Source organism: Drosophila mauritiana, chromosome 3R, assembly GCF_004382145.1.
Source record: "Drosophila mauritiana strain mau12 chromosome 3R, ASM438214v1, whole genome shotgun sequence".
In the NCBI taxonomy this organism is placed as follows: domain Eukaryota; kingdom Metazoa; phylum Arthropoda; class Insecta; order Diptera; family Drosophilidae; genus Drosophila; species Drosophila mauritiana.
Genome location: NC_046670.1, coordinates 14,280,239 through 14,301,694, shown reverse-complemented (window position 1 = coordinate 14,301,694; position 21,456 = coordinate 14,280,239). Strand labels below are relative to the sequence as shown.

Genomic DNA, 21,456 nt, shown 5'->3' with positions numbered 1-21,456 from the left:
GAGGAAGCAAAACTATTTATTTGGCGATCATCAGTTTTTCAGCATTTTACAGGGATACAAGGTGCATGAAAAAATGTCTGTTAACTAATCTATATATGCTTCTCTTTTTGTATACAGAGCTTATCTTACAATATCTTACGTTGAACTTTTGCATTCTCCAGTCATTGAGAATTTTTCATAGGAATTCTACAAATTAGATTACCCTCTACGTTAAAGCGTTGGACACTTAAATTTTAAGTATCTATCTCAGGAATTTTAAAAGTTGGGTCAGAATCATTTTGACTTGAGCAAGTTACTCTTACTCGCAATGCCGTATAAAACGCTTGTCATTCTGAGTGTCTGTACTCAAATAGTCAATGGAATAACTTCTGTAAGTGCTTTTTAGTCAATAATTATAGCTATAGGCAAATGCTACGCTCTCTTTTCCAAGGCCGACATCATAGCCTCGCACAACTATCCGGTGGAAATTCACACAGTGGTAACACGAGATGGGTATTTGCTCAACGCGTTCCGCATACCGAACTCAATTTATTGCGAGCACTCTGGACCAAAGCCGGCGGTTCTCTTCCAGCACGGAATGACCGCCTCCTCGGATGTTTTCCTGGTGAACGGACCTCGGGATGCATTGGCATTCATGTTGGCCGACGCCTGCTTCGATGTGTGGCTGAGTAACTCGAGGGGTACTCGGTATTCCCGACGCCACGTGTCTTTGGATCCCTCCGATGAGAACTTCTGGCGCTTCAGCTGGCACGAGATTGGAACGGAGGACGTGGCCGCTTTCATTGACTACATTTTGGCCACCACAAATCAAAGTGCGGTGCACTACGTGGGTCACTCACAGGGATGCACCACGCTGGTGGTACTCCTCAGTATGCGTCCGGAGTATAACCAGTTGGTAAAGACCGCAATCCTCTTAGGTCCGCCCGTCTTTATGGGTCACACACACACGCTGGGACAAATTTTTCTCAGGACGCTCATAATGTCGATGCCCGACTGCGAATTTATGTTCCACAACCGGATTTTGAATAAAATACTGAGGAGAATTTGCGGGCTTTTCGTTGTGAGGGTGTACTGTTCGACCTTTTTTATGATCGTCAACGGAAAGTTTTCAGATCACTTGAACACAGTGAGTATCAAAGTCGAATGGAGCAAAATATATATATGTTATTTATTCTGAACATCAACACTTCCAGAGTGCGATTCCTCTGATTGCCGCCACGCTTCCGGCTGGAGTTTCTTCCCGGCAGCCCAAGCACTTCATCCAGCTGACGGACAGCGGCAGGTTCAGACCATTCGATTTCGGGATCCTGAGGAACTTGATCAACTACAGGAGCCTCACACCTCCCGACTACCCGCTGCATAACGTCCGCCCTCTGACGCCAGTCCACATATTTTATAGCGATGATGACCTATCCGCCGCAAAGGAGGATGTTGAGAACTTCGCCGCCAGCTTGCCGGAGGCGGTGATGCATCGGATCTCCACACCGTCCTGGCACCACATGGACTTCGTGCACTCCATGACCGTCGCTAATGTGATCAACAAGCCGGTCATTGAAATTTTTAAAAGGTTTGAGCAACCTATCGACTGTGAGGAAGTCTATAATAAATAATATGGAGTACCGCCCGCCATGATCGACTACGTCTGGTCTTTTACGGAAGAGTAGGTTATCTTCTAAACTGTAAAATACTGCATTAACTAGAGAGTTTTCCCCACAAAATTTTACGTTCAAGCGTTACATATTGATTTCTTTGAGGCAATGTATAAATTAGATTAGCTCTATCTTTAAACCGATACATATATTATCCATATATCAGCGATTTATTCACTTATTCCTCCTCGAAATGTCGTACAAAACGTTTATACTCTTATGTCTCTGTATTGATCTTGCCAAGGGACTAATTACAGTAAGCACATGCATCATTAGTCGTAGTCCATGTCTTAAATCCTCCTATCAAAGTCCGAAATTATAGCCTCGCACAACTATCCGGTAGAAGTACACACAGTGCTCACACGAGATGGCTATTACCTCAACGCGTTCCGCATACCGGGCTCTAAATTTTGTCAGCAATCTGGACCAAAGCCGGCGGTTCTCTTTCAGCACGGAATGTCCGCGTCCTCGGATGTTTTCCTGCTGAACGGACCTCAGGATTCATTGGCATTCATGTTGGCCGACGCCTGCTTCGATGTGTGGCTGAGTAACTCGAGGGGCACTCGGTATTCCCGACGCCACGTGTCTTTGGATCCCTCCAATGATGCCTTCTGGCGCTTCAGCTGGCACGAGATTGGAACGGAGGACGTGGCTGCTTTCATAGACTACATTCTGGACACCACGAAGCAGAGAGCATTGCACTTCTTGGGTCACTCGCAGGGATGCACCACGCTGGTGGTGCTCCTCAGCATGCGACCGGAGTACAACAAGTTGGTCAAGACCGCAGTCCTACTAGCTCCGGCTGTCTTTATGCGCCACACAAGCACCCTTTCGCAGACCATCTTTAGGAGATTTATCATGGCTATGCCCGACAAAGAGTACATGTACCACAACGGAGTTTTTAACAAACTCTTGAGTAATGTGTGCGGACTATTCATTGCCAGGGTGTTCTGCACAACCTTCTACTTGATCTCCAACGGAAAAATTTCCAAACACCTAAACACAGTAAGTGCACAAAGAGAATATATAATATTTTACATATGGTTATTTAAAACATCACTGTTTTCAGAGCGTTATTCCTCTGATTGCCGCCACGCTTCCGGCGGGAGTTTCTACCCGCCAGCCAAAGCATTTCATCCAGCTCACGGACAGCGGCAAGTTCAGACAATTCGATTTCGGGATCGTGAGGAACTTAATACACTACAAGAGCCTAGAACCTCCGGACTATACTTTGAGCAACGTCCGTCCCCTGACGCCAGTCCACATATTCTACAGCGACGATGACAGTTCCACAGCAAAAGAGGATATTCAAAACTTTGCCGCCAGAGTGCCGGAGGCGGTGATGCACCGCATCTCCACACCGGGCTGGCACCACACGGACTTCGTGCATTCCATGACCGTTGCTGACGTAATCAACAAGCCGGTGATTGAAATTTTCAGAAGCTTTGAGCGACTCAGCAGTCCTACATTCACATGAAAAGAGTTTCCATATGGAATGATGAATGTCTATAATGCTGGATGAAAAATAAACTTTCCCTTCATAAACGAATGTTCATTGAAGCTACTCTATCACAACTTCTTAAACAACAGTCACAGGTTTTTAAGTTAAGAAGCTTTAAATCAATCACATATACAGTAATTATCTATGTTATATTTTAAAGCATGTTACATGCCATTTGATTATAGCGCAACTGAATTTCCTCATGGCTATGTCGTTCGGCAAGCTTATGGTAAATTGCGAATTAGTTCTACTATTCAAAGCATCTCATCACAAGCGACCCATTCAAACCAGTGCAATATGTTGTTGATGGAGCTCGTGATTTTCTTCGACTGGCTTCTGATCGTCTCTGGTATGCCGAAGGTGAAGTTTGGTCTCCAAAACTTTACGGGTCGTGGTAAAGATTACCGCATCAAGGTGATAACTGGGGTCAGTAGGTAAAATTGTCAAGTGGCACCTCATGTTCGAAGACCGTTTTCTTAGGTTCGTATTATAAACAAGCACGGCTACCCGGTGGAGACGCACACGGTTCGCACTGCAGATGGATACATTCTAGATATGTTCCGGATTCCCTCATCACCCAACTGCAAGGAGGACGGTTTCAAGCCATCTGTCCTCCTCCAGCACGGCCTGATCAGCCTGGCCGATTCCTTTCTGGTGACGGGACCGGAGACCGGACTTCCGTTCATGCTGGCCGATCGCTGTTACGACGTGTGGCTGAGCAACAGCCGGGGAGTCCGCTATTCGCAGCGCCACATCCGCCTGAATGCCTCCCAAGATGCCTTCTGGCGCTTTAGCTGGCATGAAATGGGAATGGAGGACCTGCCCGCCATGATCGACTACATCCTGTCCACGACAAGCGAGGAGGCGCTGCATTTCGTTTGCCATTCTCAGGGATGCACCACACTACTGGTCCTGCTCAGCATGAAGCCGGAGTACAACCGGATGATAAAGACGGCCAACATGATGGCCCCCGCCGTTTTCATGAAGCACGCAAGGAACATGCTATTGAAAATGTTTGGGAACATCATTATGAGCATGAAGGACAGTAGTTTTTTTGGCCCCTTAGATCCTATAAGATCCCTCCTATCGGCTTTTTGCAAAAACTCAAACTTTAAAAATTTCTGCGCCTTTATGTTCGCAATGGCCAGTGAAGTACCAACACCGTATATGAATATTGTAAGCCACAATGAATTCCAACTTCCAAATTGTACCTTGATGAACACTTTCAGACTGCCATACCATTGATATTAGCAACGCATCCTGGTGCGATTTCCACTCGACAGCTAAAGCACTTTCTGCAACTCTGGAAATCTGGAAAATTCCGTCCGTATGACTTCGGAGACTGGAAAAACAATAAACTATACAATCAGTCTACGCCTCCCGACTATCCGTTGGAAAACGTCCGTCCCCAGTCGCCCATTCAAATATACCACAGCCATGGTGACGACTTGGTGGTGCGCAAAGGCATCCACACCCTGATCAGCAAGTTGGACCAGGTGGTGTTGCATGACATTGCTTTTAAAAAATGGAGCCACGCGGACTTTTTGTTCGCCAAATTAATCAAAAATGTTGTTAATGAACCAATTATCAAAGTTATTGATCGCTTTGAGAATAGATAGATATTCATACATTAAATAATGGTATCTATTTGCAAAGTCTTTACTTAAATTGTCTAAAATAAATAACTACGTTTATATATATTGTTATGTTTTCATGACTCTAAAAAAATATTGTATAAAAACTGTTCCTTAGCATTAGTATACATATATAGTTATTTTTTCGTAATCTGCCTGCCACTTAAGATTTATTTTCTTCCTTTACGCACTGCTTGACAAGCAGCTTACATGTCGTGTAAATGTATAAAAATAATGTAAAATGTATACAACATCAAAAGGATGGCATATATCAACGGTGCTTCCGGGTCTTGTTGTACTGAGGGCTTTTACTACGGGGTCTTAATCATCGGTTTTAAATTGTATGACTAGGTTCAGGATTTCGCATCTGATCTGTATGCTCTACAAATCCACCAGTTGGTGAGATAACTATAATTTTTAGGGCTTAGCTACCATTTATCTCGTCCTCAGGAATGGCCAATTGACGTGCATACTTTCGGGCCGAGCTAAATGATGCCCCAAAGACAAACTAACTTGCACATTTTAATCCACGAGTAACGGGTAAAACTAGCACAAATGTCAGATACGAAATATTGTAGTTGCAGTTCTGTAAAAATAAGATGCTAATAAACAAAACGGATTAGTTCGGCCTTTTCTTACAATCATCCATGAAAAATGCAGTCATTTCTCAACCAGATGCTGCCGACATTGCTTGGAATTTGTTTTGTGTGGCTATCGAACAGCCCAGCCTTATCTGAGGTAGGTGCAATAGTTGAACAAAACGTAAGGATATTACCACAAGGATGCTTTATAGGTGAACTGGAATAATCACTCGCTTTACGACATTCATCATCGCACCAAAGTAATAACTGCGGTGAGTACGTTGAAGTTGACTCCACCTGGAGGCGTTAGTAATCCCTTTTCCTATAGGTGGACATCATAAGCAGTCACAACTATCCGGTGGAAACGCACACTGTGGTCACCAGGGATGGCTACATACTGTCGGTCTTCCGAATCCCATCATCACAGCTATGTGGAAGTAACGGGCCAAAGCCAGTTGTTTTGATCAACCATGGCATGACTGGCTCCGCGGACTCATGGCTCCTAACTGGACCCCGCAATGGACTGCCCTTCTTGTTGGCCGATGCTTGCTACGATGTGTGGTTGATAAACTGTCGCGGAACCCGGTACTCCAGGAAGCATCTCAAACTCAAGGCCTGGCTGTTGCAGTTTTGGCGTTTTAGCTGGCATGAAATCGGAATGGAGGACTTGCCCGCCACTGTTGACCATATCCTGGCCACCACGAAACAGAAATCCTTGCACTATGTGGGTCACTCTCAGGGATGCACATCCGTGCTAGTCATGCTCAGCATGAGACCGGAGTACAATAAACGGATCAGGACCACAATCCTACTGGCCCCGCCTGCCTTCTTGAGACATTCTCTTTCCATGGGTCATAAGATAATGAAGCCTCTTTTTAGCCTTCTGCCGGACATTGAGTTGTTGCCCCATCACAAGTTGCTGAATTCCGCGGTATCAGCCATATGCAAAATTCTTGGCGTGAGGGACGTTTGCACCGCTCTGTATCTCCTAACCAATGGACGAGTATCCCAGCACATGAACAGGGTGTGTGAAAAGTGGAGAGCAGGCTAGTCAAGCTTATGTATAAACTTGACTACCTTTTCCAGACCCTCATTCCTATGTTGATTGCCACTCATCCGGCTGGGATTTCTACCAGGCAGCCGAGGCACTTCTTCCAGCTCAAGGACTCCGGGAGATTCCGACAATACGACTTTGGATTCGGAATGAACTATCTTATTTACAGGCAAAACACTCCCCCGGATTATCCCCTGCATTTGGTGCGTCCGCACTCCGCCATCCACATCTTCTACAGCGATGACGATGGAACCATCTCTCCGAGGGACGTCCTAGCCCTAGCCAGCAAGTTGCCTTACGCTGTCCCCCATCACATCACGGATGAAACCTGGAACCACATGGACTTCCTTCTAGCGAACAACTTAAATGAATTGATTAATAATCCAGCAATCCAGATTATCGAGACCTACGAAGAAGATCTAAAGCAAAAAATTGGGAATATAAAGGGTGATATCAGTGTTGATGCACTTCTAAATGAATTTTAATAATTGGGGAAACATAATTGTTTTAAAAAGTGTTGATAGCACGAGCAAATTAAAAACGAAATAAATAATGTATATATTGCTATAATGTAATAATGATTATAATAATGATTAGGACAGAATTGTCAAATAATTATTTGCATGGTTATACCAAAAAAGAGTTGCCTTCTTAGCCATTAAAAGATTTGGATTTTTATTTGGTCTAAACTATAAATTATTTATTTATTAATCAGTACATATATCCATGGTTGATCTAGCTGATTCAACGCGGACTCCGTTTCGTAATTCTACAATTTGTTTTTGGCACTAGTGATAGTTCTGGCTGTGATCCACCGGCATCCTACGACATCCTGGCTTTCATCAGCGTCGCCGCTGCTCGTAGCGGTTCATGGAGAGCACAATGTTGTCGAAGATGTACTCCCTGACCCCCAATCCGCAAATGAAGTCAAAGTGGTTCCATCGCTTCCAAGGAACCTTGTACACGGCTTCCACGTTGGGCAACCGGGTGAGCAATCGCCAGATGTCCGCCGGCGCCACAATGTAGTCGTTCTCCGAGAAGAAGACCGTAACTGGCGTGGACACGTTTTCCAGCGCGTACTCCGGAGGCTCCAATTGCTGGTAGTGCAGCCAGTTCCGCTCGGGACCGTAGTCATACTGCCGGAATCTGGTGGACACATAGCCCTGGAAGTAGTGCATCAGCTGCTTCACCGATCCGCCCGCCGGAAAGTTGGCCATCAGGTCGGGCAATAACGTCTTGTTAAGGAATCGGGTGTCGTAGCCAACGGCTGGCCACAGGCGACTAATGCAGACCAGGGGCTTTTCGTTCTCCAGACACGTCATCGATAGGAACTTCTTGAAGAACTTGTTCGTGGAGAACATCTCGACGCCCTCGAGCATCTTAGAGACATAGTTCCGGGTGCCGAGCACTGGACCAATGACCTTGGCCAGCCCGCTCTTTGTATTGCTCACATAGGCCACCGGGGCCAGCAGGGTGGCGCTCTTGAAGACGGCATTATATTGCGGCATCATTGAATTGAGGACCAGGAAGACGGTGCCGCCCTGCGAGATGCCCACGAAGTGCATCGCCTTCTGTCCGGTTGTCCGAAGCACGTAGTCCACCTGGGCTGGCAAGTCGTAGACACCCATCTCGTGCCAGCTGAAGTCCCAGAACTCCCGCTCTGTGGTGTTCCGCCACATGTTCTTCCGGCAGTAGATGTTGCCTCTATTGTTTCCCAGCCACACATCGTATCCTGCTCGCCAAAGAAGGTAGGCTAAGGAGTCCTCCCGCCCGTTCAGCAGCCACCTGAAAAGGAGAAAGCGGTATTGGAATCTGCAGTTACTAAAAGAACGGAATGCTATTGAAATATATAAATTAGGGCGTTTCCCAATCAGATCATAGCACTAAGATATGTATTTCTAAATAATCGTGATTAATAGTTCACAATAAGCCGGTTCCTTTTAAACTGATATGGGATAGTTGCATGGAGTTATAAGGGATCTCCCAATGATTTTTATCTTCCGCAAGCGGAAGTACCTATTAGGAATGTGGTTTACTATACTACGCACACATCCGACGAGGCATAGAGTCCGGAGAGCAGGAAGACGACAGGGCGTCGCAGCAGACTGCCCAGCTCGGGATCCACCTGCGGGATGCGGTGCAGGGTGAGCACATATCCGTCCTTCGTCGTCACCGAGTGGCGCTCCACGTTGTAGCCGTCGTTCTGGATGCGCCGCACCTGCAACGGACCAAAGACAACGAACAGGTGAGCAACAGGTAGCCAAACTGGAGGCAGGAAGCGAGGACAAGGCACTCGGCCCAAAATCCGAAATGCAAACACAAATTGTTGGCACATTCGGCGCTTGACATTTGGAGGCCACGCGACGCGTGCGTTGTGACACTTGGTTAATTAGGAATTCCGTTGGCGAGCCGACCTGGGGCTTACCCCTAATCCAGCCCCTCTTCATCACCATTCGCATTTGCACTCGACGATCTTGGCCAGGAACACCTACCGCATCTGTGATGATGATTTCGCGCGACTGACGCAGAGTGGCCCTGGACACCTGCTGCAATCCGAGCAGCGCCAGGCACAGCAGCACCACTCGCTCCCGTCGCATGGTGGTGGTCACCAGGATTATGGTTACATGAACGACGCACGCTGGGATTAAGTAACTGGGTAACCGATCAGAAGTCCAACCGGTTCGCAGTCGATCGCACCGAAACCGAAAATGAAAATGAAAACGAAAGCTGCCCAAGGATCGGCGGCTTTAAGACCGAAAGACAGCACTTTCTTTCTTTCTTTCGCTGCCAGCAGAGAGCTTTCAAAAACGCCGAAACTCAAACTGAAAACGAAACCAAGCCAAAACCAAAACCGAAAACCGAAAACTGAAAACCGTCTGAATGGATATGAATGGGAATTGCAATCGAAGTGCCGTTTCCTCGTCTCCGGCTGCTCCGCCAGCTAGTGTTCGATCCGAATGTGCTTTATCGACTGCGCATGCGTCCGCCGCTCGCAGGGCTTGCCACTCATTTGAGCGGCTTGGCGGCGGAGCAGAGCTCCAACCGGTGAGCCACCTGCATGGAATGGCACAGTCGCTCGACTCGGGTTACCTGAGCGCCCAGAGCAGCGGCGCATCCAAGAGTCTGACTCGGCGGCAGCCGCCGGCATACACTGCGCGTAATATCACCTGCCGCCGCCACCGCCCCCACCTCAGCTATTTGCCCAACCCTTCTCCTCCACCAAGCCATACCCCCACAAAAATCCAATCAGTTGGCACGCTGCCACGGCAATTTGAGCAATTATAACAGCTTAGCGAAAGAGAGAACGCTATCCAAAACTGTCAACGGCAAGTACAGTGGGCGAATGGCGCAGAAACAACCTCAAGATGAGATTAAATTGTAAGCCCCCCCAATAACTGAAGAAAGTGAAATTGACCTTGTCGCGTAGAAAAAAAACCAAAGACTGCTTGGCAACATAGAGCTCAACTTTCGTGAATCATGTGTCCTAGAGTTTATGGTACTATATAGTAATGTATTGAATAACAGAAGATAAAACATCTTTCTACCTCCAGAAGTTCAATATACATATATCTTAAGAAATATCTTTAATTGTTCAACAATAACCCTAATTTATGCTTGCCAAAACTCGGGAGCTATAGAGCTCCATCTGTATTCCCGGAAAATGATTCACATCACCGATTGACAGCTTTGGCATCTCACAGCTTTGTCATCTGATCAGCACCATAGAATGTTAAAGGGCCAACATCACTTGGCCATTCAAGCCACATCAAAAAGATGGATGATAAACAATGATAAATACTCCCAATAAGCTTAACAATGTGCATGTGCTCACGTGCCGTTGAAAGTTATGCACATCACATACAATGCATTCATAAGCGACAATTGGTTTCGAGCAGTGTATAATTTTTTGGGAGCTACTTACTTACCTTCTTTTTTAACCAATTTTTTTTGTTGGCTCTGACTGTGGCTGCGACGTGGTTTTTCGTCGCATTGTTGTCGTCGGTCGCTGTTTTGTTTTTTTCGCTGAATTGCAATAACCTGTTGCCTAATGAAAACGGCGGCTGCTTATTTAGGATGTGGCCTGGTCTGGCCCAAGTACTCGCACTTACTTGCCAAAAGGCATAAATATGTACATATGTATGTACACATATGTAGTGGGTACATGTGTGCATGTGAGGCATAGGCTTGGATGCCCATAGTCTTCTGGTGTTTATGTTTGCCCACTTGAAAGACAATCGACGGATCGCCCGCCGAACCGCCGCTGCTCTCACCATTCATTCAGCAGCGGATCGCTGGAGAGCTTTCTGTTTGTTTATATCGCTTTTTAATAGCTCGTCAACAACTGCGCAAGGGGTTGGTACTGAACTGAACTCAACTGCTGTGCACACGGCTTCTACTCCGTTTCATCAATGGACCTCTGCCGCTCCACTGCCCCACTGGCGGCATTGACCCACCGGCCGCGGCTCACGTACTGGACAACCCACCAAGCCGCCGAGCGATTACCCAGTGATGTGGGGTACACACAGTCGAGTGTACCGTGTTGCCCACGGAGGTACTTGGCATGGAGTACCTTATCTTAAGCGAGCAATGATGGATGGATATTTACTCATGATATGATAGTACGATCGTAGAACCTCTTGTGATAAATTAAATACTAAATATAAAAATAATAAATATAATAATAGTGCATAAAATGAACAATCTAATTAATAAACCTAATATCGTACATAATAACATTTGTTTAAGTACCTACTATAATAGTTTACTAAGTGTACCTAACTAATTGATTTATGTACCACTCACAACATCTTACTACATATATGCGTACTATGAGTTCATTTGATTACTTATATTAATTACAATTTTAGTACTCTTGTTCTTGGATACATCACTACTAAATTGTACTACCTTGACCAAAAAGGGTACCTAGCCCATCGCTACCATCATGTTGGGCAAACCCCAAGGCGGGTCGCTCATACATATGATTATGGCGCACAGCTCAAATGCCCATTTGTTTGGCGTTAAAACAGTTTACGCTAATTCCTATTGTGACACATGCGACAGTGTTTTGTCGCATGGATAAAGTAAACTGTTTGGCTAACTGGTTTCGACAATTAAACTTGGGGCACTTGAGGTGGGCAATCAAACGGCACTGGGTCCATGGGGCCAGGGGCAACGCGAAGGCATCTCCACCTCTTGGGACTTTCTTTCTCACTTGGTGCCATCTCGCATTCGGCTAATGGATTCTATGTAATTGAGGCCTAAACACTCCATAATGCATACTCCATGTCGCACTTCATTGCCAAATTTGTTTGTTTATTTGGGCCTGAATGTTTGCCCGCACAAGTGATAGTCGCGTGATGCAATCAAAGGCTATAAGTTGTTATGTAAACAGGTATGGATAACCATCGGTAATTATGCGATGAGTTCATATTTCATTTAATCAACTCAGATGTTTATTTTCCTTTTTAAGCTCGGTGCTTAAACCGCAAGTAACGGAGCTGTTTAACGATATTAACCGATTCAATTTCAAAACATTGACAGAAACCCTAACTGTTGTGTACCAAATATGAGATCTTAACCGTCATATGTGAACCTCCTCCCACCAAAACCACTCTCATATATCTTCTTCCCCAACTGAAATGGTTAAACTTCCAGTGCCAAAATGAAAAATACCTCAACACCAGATAGAGTATCCAAATACCAATGCCCCGAATTCGAAATCACTTTCGTTGACCGCAGAGTCATTCACTGTTGACAGCTGCGTGGTGTGAACTTTGTATTGAACTTGAAACTGGAGCTGGAGCTGGACAAGATCTGCATAATGCATACGATCGGATGGATGGGTTGTGTGTGTGTCGGTCGGTCACAATTCAAAGAGCGTTTAGCTTTTCCGCCGAACAATGAGCTGACATTTCACTTTAAGTGCTCTGTTTTCTGATATGCATTCGGTTGCGTTTTCTTTTTATTTTTTTGCTCTTTCTTTACCAGTCCCTATGGAATTGCCGGTCCGGTTTCCGGTCGACCCAACGAGGTTTATCTAATCCGAAAAGGGCGCTTATCATCAATGCGCTGCCATCCGCGTTGACGTCTTGGGCTCATAAATCTCAATGGTGATTGAACTCGGCGTGGAAGGAAAAGTGATTTTAAAATGGAGTCGATTTAATTTTAAAAGGAAAGTTTTCCCTTTAATTAACTTAATTACTTGAAAAAATATTGTAAAAATAATATACATTTTTCAAAATTTATTTTGATATTTAGCATAAAGATTGATAATAAATCAATTATAGTGTATCATACATTTACAATGGTCAATAATACTGGGAAACATGCCAGAAGATGGTAACTTAAACTGAAATTAGTCACATAAATATCCGTTCCATTTCTCGCTGTGTGGGCCAACTGACCGACGATGACTGTCACCAGGTCCTGGGCAAAGTGACGGGTTGGATGGATGATCAGTTAGCCGTTAGATCACCTCGCTAATCCCCTGCTAATGGCTTCTTGATGCGTTCGTAACTAACCCTAACCAGGCAGCGGAGGACGGCCTTGGCCAGGAGGCGATGCCAAGGAGAGTCTACCTGAGTCAGTGGCCATGGCTAATTACCCGACTTTGGCCCGCGCCTGCCTGACTCACAGGCGTAGGAAATTTACAACTGCCGCCTAGCCGGACAAACAAGGCAATCGGCGGTCGTAAAAAACAGTCGAATGCCTACAAATAAGACTGCAGAGAAAATCTCAATAACAAAAAGCCGCCTCCCCACGACTCCGACGACAACAAAAGGAACCCAGCGAGGCCTCAGGAGGAAGTGCCGTCGTTTTCGTCATGACTAAGCGTGGTCACTCAAAGGGAAACCAATTGATTCCTTCCTGTTCCCGTCCACTGTCCACCATCCACCATCCATCGTCCATCGTCCACCGCAGAGCCACGATGGCAATAACAAAATCTAAATATTTAACGACTAAATTGAATCTGAAGGCGCGCGCTCGCTCACTCACTCACATCAGGCAAATTTTCCGGCCCGACTTGGCTGGGGTTACCTGCTGGCATAATCAATAAAAGATAAACAGTGGGCCGACCGGCCAGCGTCTGCGACTCCAGCCCATTGAAATTGAAATGGCTACATCACGTAATGGAAAATGTTGCAGGGAAAGCCTACACGAAAAGCTCAAAACAACTATATAGTTAGTATGTGCGCGCACAGATGTGAGTAGGTAAAGCGCCTGTGGTCCATGTCGTTGTCAACGGGCGTACGAGAAGTTTGGGCATTCTGTTAGACAGGCAGACATACCCATATAGCCAGCCATGTCCACACACATCCATGTAGCCGGCAAGTAGTTGGTCGACCTACCAGACCATCATCCATTCAATCACTTGGCCGGGAAAGACCCCCGTGGTCCGCAGCTCTCAGAAGCTAGAGTGGCACTCCACCTCTTTTCGATTCTGGCGCTGCTCTCCGATTCAGACTGGGCCAACTCAGCCGAGTCAAATCATTCACAAACAGAAACTGGAGAGGCTGAAAATCAATTCGAGTCAGCTGTTTGGTTTGGTCATGATTAGCCAGGAAAATATTGATTCGCCATGAGAGCAATTGAGTTTGCAGCTGCTGAAATGGTAGTCAGTTATGGGGTCTTTAAGATGGTTAATTAATTTAGTTGATATATTTATCTATTTTTATAGTTTTCATATCACAAAAATATATTTAAGAATGTGGTTCAGTGTGTCACGATTATCTTGCGGTCAGCAAATATAGATTACCTCCACTTCTGAGTGACTGACCCATGCTACCTCGGCGATCTTATCATTTCCCTTTGAAACTCGATTTATTTTACAGCTCCAATTAAGTCCCAAATCCGTGCTCCGATTGAGTGCAAGTGATATCCAATATTTGGTTAGACCAGCCAGCTTGGCCCTTATGGTTCCTGCTCTCCTTTGTGTTGGAGCTCTTGTATTGTACCAAATAAACAATAAGAGTGCCCGGCCGAGGGCAGTGGGATGGGGCTAGGTATAGGTATAGGTATAGGGATGGTATGGACGCAGGGCCTTAGGTAAACTGGACCTGAACAACTTCGTTAGCCGGAGGGTGGGGAGGGGCGACGAGGGGGAAGAACGCCTGCGGGCGAATTGGCTGCCAACCACTCTCACAATGAGGGGCTCGATGACGATGACGCTGTGGATGTGAAGTGCTGCTGCTGATGCTGCTGGCCACAGCCGAACCAAAAAGTTGGTTTCAGTTTGCCTTGGCTTGGCTTGGGGCCGGCGCTAGGCACTTGCACTTATCAGACCAACATGAGTGCATATGTGTGTGTGTGTGTGTGTTTGGGGAGGCGCAGTTGGAGTTTATGGGGCCGGGCAGCCCACTTACTTGCAGCAGCAGAAGCAGAAGCCGCCTGCCTGCCAGGCCCTATTATTACCCGAGAGCAAATAAAGGCATATGATGGATCTGCCGGCGGCGGTAGGGGCAAGTAGGGTAGGTAGCGGGGACCGACGTCGTCATCAATATACGAGCGCAGCACATGCATTGCCTGCCGCAGCAGCAGCAGCAACAACAGCAACAGCAGCAGCAGCAACAGCGGCAGCAGCAACACAAAATTCCAGAGCGCACGCGTTCTCAACTTTAGTTCTTTGCGAGTGGCCAACGCGTTCGGTCGTGGTGCGTGTTATTCGGATGAGTAGTGAATAAACCCCGAGAAAACCGGAGTCAAATCGAAGTTATAGCAACAGCTGAAAGTCTCGAGAACCGGCGACTGCAGCTGTATTCCTTATCTACACATCCCGGTGTTTTTAGTATCTGTGTGCGCATCCCGTGTTTGATAGTCTTGCTGTGCCTTGTGCGTGCGTGTGTGTGTGTGCGTGTTGGCCAGTTGATTTCGGGCCCGTCAAACTGGGAGCGACAACCTAATCAATCAGTCACTCAATATGGCCAGTATTTCTAAGAGCCGCGCCAGCAGCTGCTCCTCCAGAAAGAGGCTGCATCTGCAACCGGGATCGCTGCTCTGCGTGGTCGTCTTCTTCTGCCTGCTGGCATCGTGCTCGGCTCAGCCAAGTGAGTATGGAGTATGAATATAGCGAGTGTAGTGGGTATATCTCCACCGAGACACGCCATGGAGCTGTGGAGCGGTATCTCCATCGCAGGCCCCATCATCGTGATTGTCGTAATCACTTGCAGTGGCTGGTGGCTGCTGCGGTCGCATCAGGCCTTTGACTTATATACATATCTGGGGGTCTCCTCCTCGTCTTCTTATGATGCGGTTTGGCTTTATAGCGATTTTCCTTGCCTGCTGCGCTTTTGCTTGGCATAATTCAAAACGAGCATAATTATGCCAGTGCCGCGGAAGAGAGCCCCCATTTGCAAAGAAAAAAACACCAAACGGTGGCACTTGGGTGTCATAGTTGGTGTACTTATGGATACCACAACCCATGCCCATCGGCAGCTGCATTTCATGCTCGCCGGCAGCGTGCGAAAGTTCAATAATGTTTGGTAACAGGCCAATTGAGGCGGTCAAACACTTCAAATTGCGCGATAAGGAGAAGATATCGTTGCCCCTTTTGGGCTGGGGGATAAACTCGAGGGAGAGTTTAATGGGAATTGGGTAGCGGCAATAAAATTTCCGTAGTCTGGGGTGAACAAACCCATATCGCGTTATTAAATTATCAACGGACCCAGCTCGAAATTAAAGGATCATTGATCATATGGCGTGTTGCCATGCTGTGTGTTATGTATTGGACATGTAATTTCTCTCACTTAAATAGCACGGAACATAATTCCTTGGGCACACCCATCCCGAATTAAAGGAACTGACAGCTGACACTGGCCTACATCTAGCCGAATATATATGTACATATATCGTACATCTGTATCTACCATCTGGAACTGCAACTGCGGCAAACTGCGTAGACAAGTCGAAAAGAAAATCGATTTATGCTTGTATTTTTCCTTTAAATGCCATTTTCCTCATTTGGCCGCCTCTTTGTTTTCGTTTGTGCGGCATGCTTTGTCCCATTTTAAGACCCAAAGACAGTTTCTGCTGCCATTGTAGCTATTTGTTGTTCTTGGGCATTCGATGCGTTCCCAAGGGATTTGGAATGGAAATTGGTCATGGGCATGGGCATGGACCGACCGCCCATGCATATCTCATGCAGAGCATCTAATAATTCCGATTTTCCACGAAACGAGTTGCATCTTAGGGACAGGGATTCACTGGATGGGGGGCAGGGGAATGGAATAGATGTCCCCTCATAAATAAGTCAGCTACTTTATAGGCACACAATGCGACAGGCTGGGCGGGTTGCCCGGTCTCGTTGGTTTGTTTATTTGGTTACTAATTTGGGATTCCTCGATTTGTTGCTTGGTGTCTGCTGCGTGTGTCTGGAATTTTAATCACTCCGACCTCCATCCTACTCCTCCTCCTTTCTCATCCGTCCAAGTGGCCATGCATTTTGAGTAATGGGACGCGGGCGTACATATGTACATGTGTCTCTGGAGGAGAATTCGGGTTGATCGAGTTGCGTTTGGCTACCAGGCGGGGGAATCTCGACCTGGGACCCAGTTGTGAATGAATGTGTGAGAAAATGTGCACCGATGACAGCGATGATAGCTGCCTTGATGTGGCTATGAATGGGCCGTATCGATGTTGCGGCTCATATGTACATATGTAATGGATAATATCCAGCAAGATGCCATCTATAAAGCATTAAGAATCCATCGAAAAGGCCTAATGGCACTCGTGTGGAATATGGCTGTAATATTTGTTTATTAGCGCGTTAAATGGGAGGTTTATCAATGTAGCGGTTCGTCCATTAACATCGTTCGAAAATACATTTTATTAATTTCCGCTTTTCAATGCATTCTGATATTTTTTGGGGGAAAGTTAGGGAGGAGCTCTCAATATTTCCCAAGCCTATTTCCATTTCTGGTTAAGTACTTGCGACGTGTTCTCAGTTTCTTGGGAGAAAGCCGAGCCTAGTCATCGATGTAAACTTAATTATTCAGAAAGTCCATCACGAAGTTTCGATTCCCAATGCTGCAGTAATAATTTTTTTAAAGGGTCATAATTAATTCTTTTCAAAATCCAAAAAGATTGTTATTTATCAAGTATCAAAAACCAAAAGCCTGTGATAACAATTAAATTTCTCGCAGAGCGAATATTTTGTTATCCTTATTATATTTTAATGCAATTTTTTTTAAGAATTAAGCTGATCTGTACTATTTTACATTTTATTGACATTTTACATTGAGCTTACTATTCTTCTACATCATACATTACCATTACATGGGGTTGGTGTATTAGCTACACAAAGAAAAACAACTATGTGAGGCATCATTCGCGTAACATATTTGGAAAAAATTCAAATTTATAATAAATCTTAATTGTTTTCCACATTTCCTCGTTTTAGTCGAGTCAACCTCATTTCCTGCAGAAGTGGACGATGTGGAGGGTACCACAATACTACCCATCCAGTTGGAGGAGACTTCACCAACACCAGAATCAATCATCATGAACGAAACAGCTACTGCTCATCCTGTCGTGGAACTCAAAGTATCAGAATCTAATCCTGTAGATCCTGTTGAGGCTACGGATAATTTTGTATCGGTTTACGGCGGAAATCTGGAGCAGGATATAAAGAACGACGTGAACAGCGAGGTGGAAGATGCTCCTTCTCCGGTGGAACCAATCATCGAGGAAGTTCAAAAAGTGGCGGAAGCTGCACTTGAAAATCATGAAATTAAAAGTGAGTAATATTAATTCTTCAGTTGGAAAAAAATTAGCTAAATTTATTATTATCGCAGTTGCCGTTCAAAGTGTTCGGGAGCCCAAAACCCTGGATTCTGAAGAGGAGTCAAAGACAATCGATGAGGATCGCTTGGAGAATCAAGACGAAGCGGAGACAGTAACGGATAACATTGCCGTTTCCAGTGAGCAGTTAGAGAGCCACATCAGACCATTACCCAGCGTGACCAGTGACCTGGTTTCCGTGATTCTTAACGAAGACAAGGCCATCACTGAGCAACCGATCACCAAAACGAACCTTCTGGCTTTAGAGCAGGAGCACGAGAAATTCGATGGTGATGAAAGTACTATAGTACCAGTATATGAGGAGCCCAAGCACCAAGTCACCAAGAAACAAGGCGTTGAGGACCCATCTCCCGTTGAAATTGCGCCTGAGGTATCTGAAGAACTACACCTTGAGCCTTCCGAGGAACCCCAGACTGTTCGCGATGAACGTAAATTTGAAGAGCACGACGACAATCTGAATGAGATAAATGAGAACACCATTGAAGGTGAGGAGGCTCCAGCCAAAACGTCAACCACGGCAGGTCCCTTGATCACCGTGGAACCGACTAAATCAGCTACCGAACGCTATGAGGAGATCGAGAAAAAGGCGGAAGCTGAGGCCAAGGCGGAAATGGAGGAGCAAGTGGAGGTCAACACTCCTTCTGTAGAAGCAGCTGTGGTGGCAGCGGATCCTGATGATGCACAAGATGAAATAAACGTTGCTGAAACAACAGTAGAAGCTATCACAGAAGCTGCCAAGATTGCTGAGGAGCAGGAACCCCAGGAAGATATTTCAGTTCAACAGGAGCATATAAAGGAACATACAGTCCAGGCAGTTTCCGAGTCTAACCGTGAAGCAAGTCTCACCGAGGAACCAATCAAAGAAGTGATCTTTCCAAAAGGAGATGATGAATCCACGGTAGAAAGGGAAAGCTCCGAATCGGATGAAAAACCAACTGAGAGAGCAGAAGCGGATGACGACTCCTCGGAGGAGCAAAACGAGCCCGTTGTGGATGAGGCAAAGTCCTCTTCCGACGACAGCACCGCCACTCCGCTGGTCTCCTATCCCCCACACGATGCTGGCCAGACCTTCGATAGCAACTCGGCTGACGAGCACTCGGCCCAGCTGTCCGGAGCCACCAACTACCGGTCCACCCTGATCATAGCCCTGTGCTCCGGCACCGCAGTGATCTTCATCGTGGCCTCGCTGGTCATCTTCGTGGTTTCCTTCCAACGGCAGCACGGCACCTTGGACATTGAGATGCAGGAACAGCGTTTGGGCAAGGATATTCAGGAAGAGGACAATGTCCAGATGAAGCTGCTCGATGTGGATCTCTCGTCGCCCGTCATTCTGCCGATGGGCAACGAGGAGACCGACGAATGCCTGTAGACTCTCTCAGCACCATGATGCCAACACCATGGTGCCCTGTAAATATTTATTAACTTTGAGATTTCGATAAATACTTCAGGCTGTTTCTTTGGCCGGATGTTCATTTTGGTTACTAAATTGTTGACTGAGAGCAGCTGCAAGCTAAGCAAACGAAAACTCGAATTGAAACGAAAGCATTTGCCATACTGTTTAATTTTAAATGCACTTTAGCCGCTAAGAATTTGCAAAAGTTCGACAAAAATATTTATACCTAGACTTTTTTATAGAGTTAAGCTCTTTTTTATTGTGTCTGATGGGAAGTCAGAATAAATATTTTCGATTGGTCAACGTGTGGAGTATCTTTTGGGTGGTTCTCCTAAAGTCTGTTGCATATTTTTGGGCCGAGGGAATGATCATCAAGATCCACTGAATATTCACAAAATGTATACCTATTCAGTTCATTCATAATCCTACGCATAGAAACAGAATCTTTTTTTGTTGGATTACATATATGCCGACTATAGATTAAGATAGATTAAAGTTCATTGAATAAAGCCTGCAGTTCTTGATTTTTGCACGGCTCTTACTTGGTTAGCTTTGCCAACATTTTGACGGAAATATTCTGCAAAAGTTATTGTCATTTTGGCATGTCATAAAACATTAGCCAAAAAACAATGCCATGTATATTAACTGTGTAAGTGATGGCCAATTAGTGAAAAAGCTCGTTTTCTGAGGCTACCATGGCAGTTAAGTTCCGTAGTTTAGCCTCCGAGTTACAAGGTGCATACTTGTATGTCCACAACTACGCATTGGAAAACTGTTGCATTATGCATTGGAAAAATATTTAATGAGTGATTGCTTTGAAGTCAGTTCCCCTCCCCCTCAAGTCCCAAGATTAGACTAAAGGTCAACCAGAAATGATTTACGGCTAAGCTACATAGAAGTTAGAAGAAATGGCACCCGCACGCCTAATTGCTTGTCAGGCGTATTGATCAAAAGCTCATTTGCCACTTGGAGCATCGTAGGCGGCGCTCTTCAAAGTCGATTTTTAATTAGTTAATAACAAATGGAGAGCAGGGCGATCAGAGAGCGGCAAGATTACATACTGCTCGCTAGCAACATAATAAACAAGAGCATGCTGAACTCCCACCCGCCTTCGGTCGGCACTCCCATCATTTCAAATGCCGCTCCGCTTTTCATCGGAAAATCGAGTGGCTGTCGCTGTGTAAATGAGCTTAATGAGCGAAATGAAAAGGCGCTCGCTTCGTGACCGAATGAAATAAACAAAACGATTTTGAGATTAAGAGCTCGTCAATTCGGATATGTATTTGTTTACGCCGGATTATGCAAGCGCCCGCACAGTGGTCTTCGATTTCGATTTCGGTCGCTAGCCAAAGAATCAATTTAAAAGCGATAAAACACCAATTGACAGCCTCATTTTCTGGATTCCATCGAATCGAAGAGACAATTGCTTAAGTCGAACGCCCTGGACTGGCTCACTTGGAAATCCAGCGACTCAACGACGTCATTGTCTGCTCGACTTGGCGGGCTAAAGTGAAATGTAAGCCGCTCAAAGTCGCCACAAGTGCATTGTAATGGCCGGGATTGGGTTCCCAAACCATCCACGGACGAGCAACCACGACCACTGTGCTGCAGGCGAGAAGAGGAGACTTTTCCCATTTTCTTCCGCACTTTTGTCTGGCGAGCGTCTAACGCCAAAGCTCCCGCTCGTGCGCCTTTCGCTCAGCTGTTCCGCTTTTCCCGCCGCATTTTCCGCCGCTTTTCCTCCTGCACCCCAAGCACTTATTTTCCCGATTAAATCGTCTATGCCTGCATGCTAGCTAGTCTAGTCTGTCTCTTTCCCTCTCACTCTTACTCTCGCTGTCCCTC

General features: G+C 45.9%; 6 protein-coding genes across 8 annotated transcripts; 5 read left to right on the top strand and 1 right to left on the bottom strand.

The window, feature by feature from the left end:
- Positions 1-97: 97 nt before the first annotated feature.
- Positions 98-1,631, top strand: LOC117146007 (lipase 3). Its single transcript, XM_033311927.1, has 3 exons — positions 98-370; positions 431-1,126; positions 1,194-1,631. Exons 1-3 carry the CDS (start codon positions 308-310, stop codon positions 1,608-1,610), a joined length of 1,176 nt encoding a protein of 391 aa, XP_033167818.1. The 5' UTR covers positions 98-307; the 3' UTR covers positions 1,611-1,631.
- Positions 1,632-1,841: 210 nt separating this feature from the next.
- LOC117146008 (lipase 3) lies at positions 1,842-3,198 on the top strand. The gene is made up of 3 exons (XM_033311928.1): positions 1,842-1,905; positions 1,959-2,654; positions 2,719-3,198. The coding sequence occupies exons 1-3, from the start codon at positions 1,843-1,845 to the stop codon at positions 3,124-3,126; spliced, it is 1,167 nt and encodes a 388-aa protein (XP_033167819.1). The 5' UTR covers position 1,842; the 3' UTR covers positions 3,127-3,198.
- Positions 3,199-3,242: 44 nt separating this feature from the next.
- Positions 3,243-4,820, top strand: LOC117146006 (lipase 3). The gene is made up of 3 exons (XM_033311926.1): positions 3,243-3,576; positions 3,631-4,326; positions 4,380-4,820. Exons 1-3 carry the CDS (start codon positions 3,295-3,297, stop codon positions 4,767-4,769), a joined length of 1,368 nt encoding a protein of 455 aa, XP_033167817.1. The 5' UTR covers positions 3,243-3,294; the 3' UTR covers positions 4,770-4,820.
- Positions 4,821-5,438: 618 nt separating this feature from the next.
- Positions 5,439-7,083, top strand: LOC117145179 (lipase 3). Its single transcript, XM_033310730.1, has 4 exons — positions 5,439-5,522; positions 5,578-5,637; positions 5,694-6,389; positions 6,452-7,083. The coding sequence occupies exons 1-4, from the start codon at positions 5,439-5,441 to the stop codon at positions 6,902-6,904; spliced, it is 1,293 nt and encodes a 430-aa protein (XP_033166621.1). The 3' UTR covers positions 6,905-7,083.
- Positions 7,084-7,091: 8 nt separating this feature from the next.
- On the bottom strand, positions 7,092-10,706 carry LOC117145178 (lipase 3). 2 transcript variants are annotated; one of them, XM_033310728.1, is made up of 3 exons: positions 10,346-10,706; positions 8,468-8,637; positions 7,092-8,204 (listed from the first exon to the last, which is right to left on the bottom strand). In XM_033310728.1, exons 1-3 carry the CDS (start codon positions 10,691-10,693, stop codon positions 7,262-7,264), a joined length of 1,461 nt encoding a protein of 486 aa, XP_033166619.1. In that variant the 5' UTR covers positions 10,694-10,706; the 3' UTR covers positions 7,092-7,261. The 2 variants fall into 2 exon arrangements, with proteins under 2 accessions (XP_033166619.1, XP_033166620.1); XM_033310729.1 differs by lacking the exon at positions 10,346-10,706 and adding an exon at positions 8,912-9,431.
- A 4,324-nt stretch (positions 10,707-15,030) lies between these two features.
- On the top strand, positions 15,031-19,914 carry LOC117143924. Of its 2 annotated transcripts, XM_033308840.1 has the most exons (4): positions 15,031-15,466; positions 17,818-18,153; positions 18,212-19,130; positions 19,179-19,914. In XM_033308840.1, the coding sequence occupies exons 1-4, from the start codon at positions 15,340-15,342 to the stop codon at positions 19,585-19,587; spliced, it is 1,791 nt and encodes a 596-aa protein (XP_033164731.1). In that variant the 5' UTR covers positions 15,031-15,339; the 3' UTR covers positions 19,588-19,914. The 2 variants fall into 2 exon arrangements, with proteins under 2 accessions (XP_033164731.1, XP_033164730.1); XM_033308839.1 differs by having other exon boundaries at positions 18,212-19,909.
- The last annotated feature ends 1,542 nt before the right edge of the window (positions 19,915-21,456 follow it).

What these genes read in the sequence shown, in the direction of transcription:
- LOC117143924 (XM_033308839.1), top strand. Translation starts at nt 15,340, where the DNA reads ATGGCCAGTATTTCTAAGAGCCGCGCCAGCAGCTGCTCCTCCAGAAAG. An exon ending in ATCGTGCTCGGCTCAGCCAA is followed by an intron (nt 15,467 to 17,817) that starts GTGAGTATGGAG and finishes TCCTCGTTTTAG; the next exon opens with TCGAGTCAACCTCATTTCCT. An exon ending in TGAAAATCATGAAATTAAAA is followed by an intron (nt 18,154 to 18,211) that starts GTGAGTAATATT and finishes TTATTATCGCAG; the next exon opens with TTGCCGTTCAAAGTGTTCGG.
- LOC117146008 (XM_033311928.1), top strand. Translation starts at nt 1,843, where the DNA reads ATGTCGTACAAAACGTTTATACTCTTATGTCTCTGTATTGATCTTGCC. An exon ending in TTGCCAAGGGACTAATTACA is followed by an intron (nt 1,906 to 1,958) that starts GTAAGCACATGC and finishes CTCCTATCAAAG; the next exon opens with TCCGAAATTATAGCCTCGCA. An exon ending in TTTCCAAACACCTAAACACA is followed by an intron (nt 2,655 to 2,718) that starts GTAAGTGCACAA and finishes CACTGTTTTCAG; the next exon opens with AGCGTTATTCCTCTGATTGC.
- LOC117146006 (XM_033311926.1), top strand. Translation starts at nt 3,295, where the DNA reads ATGTTATATTTTAAAGCATGTTACATGCCATTTGATTATAGCGCAACT. An exon ending in GCATCAAGGTGATAACTGGG is followed by an intron (nt 3,577 to 3,630) that starts GTCAGTAGGTAA and finishes CCGTTTTCTTAG; the next exon opens with GTTCGTATTATAAACAAGCA. An exon ending in CAACACCGTATATGAATATT is followed by an intron (nt 4,327 to 4,379) that starts GTAAGCCACAAT and finishes GAACACTTTCAG; the next exon opens with ACTGCCATACCATTGATATT.
- LOC117146007 (XM_033311927.1), top strand. Translation starts at nt 308, where the DNA reads ATGCCGTATAAAACGCTTGTCATTCTGAGTGTCTGTACTCAAATAGTC. An exon ending in TAGTCAATGGAATAACTTCT is followed by an intron (nt 371 to 430) that starts GTAAGTGCTTTT and finishes CTCTTTTCCAAG; the next exon opens with GCCGACATCATAGCCTCGCA. An exon ending in TTTCAGATCACTTGAACACA is followed by an intron (nt 1,127 to 1,193) that starts GTGAGTATCAAA and finishes CAACACTTCCAG; the next exon opens with AGTGCGATTCCTCTGATTGC.
- LOC117145179 (XM_033310730.1), top strand. Translation starts at nt 5,439, where the DNA reads ATGCAGTCATTTCTCAACCAGATGCTGCCGACATTGCTTGGAATTTGT. An exon ending in ACAGCCCAGCCTTATCTGAG is followed by an intron (nt 5,523 to 5,577) that starts GTAGGTGCAATA and finishes GATGCTTTATAG; the next exon opens with GTGAACTGGAATAATCACTC. An exon ending in TATCCCAGCACATGAACAGG is followed by an intron (nt 6,390 to 6,451) that starts GTGTGTGAAAAG and finishes TACCTTTTCCAG; the next exon opens with ACCCTCATTCCTATGTTGAT.
- LOC117145178 (XM_033310728.1), bottom strand. Translation starts at nt 10,693, where the DNA reads ATGGTGAGAGCAGCGGCGGTTCGGCGGGCGATCCGTCGATTGTCTTTC. An exon ending in AAAATTGGTTAAAAAAGAAG is followed by an intron (nt 8,638 to 10,345) that starts GTAAGTAAGTAG and finishes GGTCCGTTGCAG; the next exon opens with GTGCGGCGCATCCAGAACGA. An exon ending in CTCTATGCCTCGTCGGATGT is followed by an intron (nt 8,205 to 8,467) that starts GTGCGTAGTATA and finishes TCTCCTTTTCAG; the next exon opens with GTGGCTGCTGAACGGGCGGG.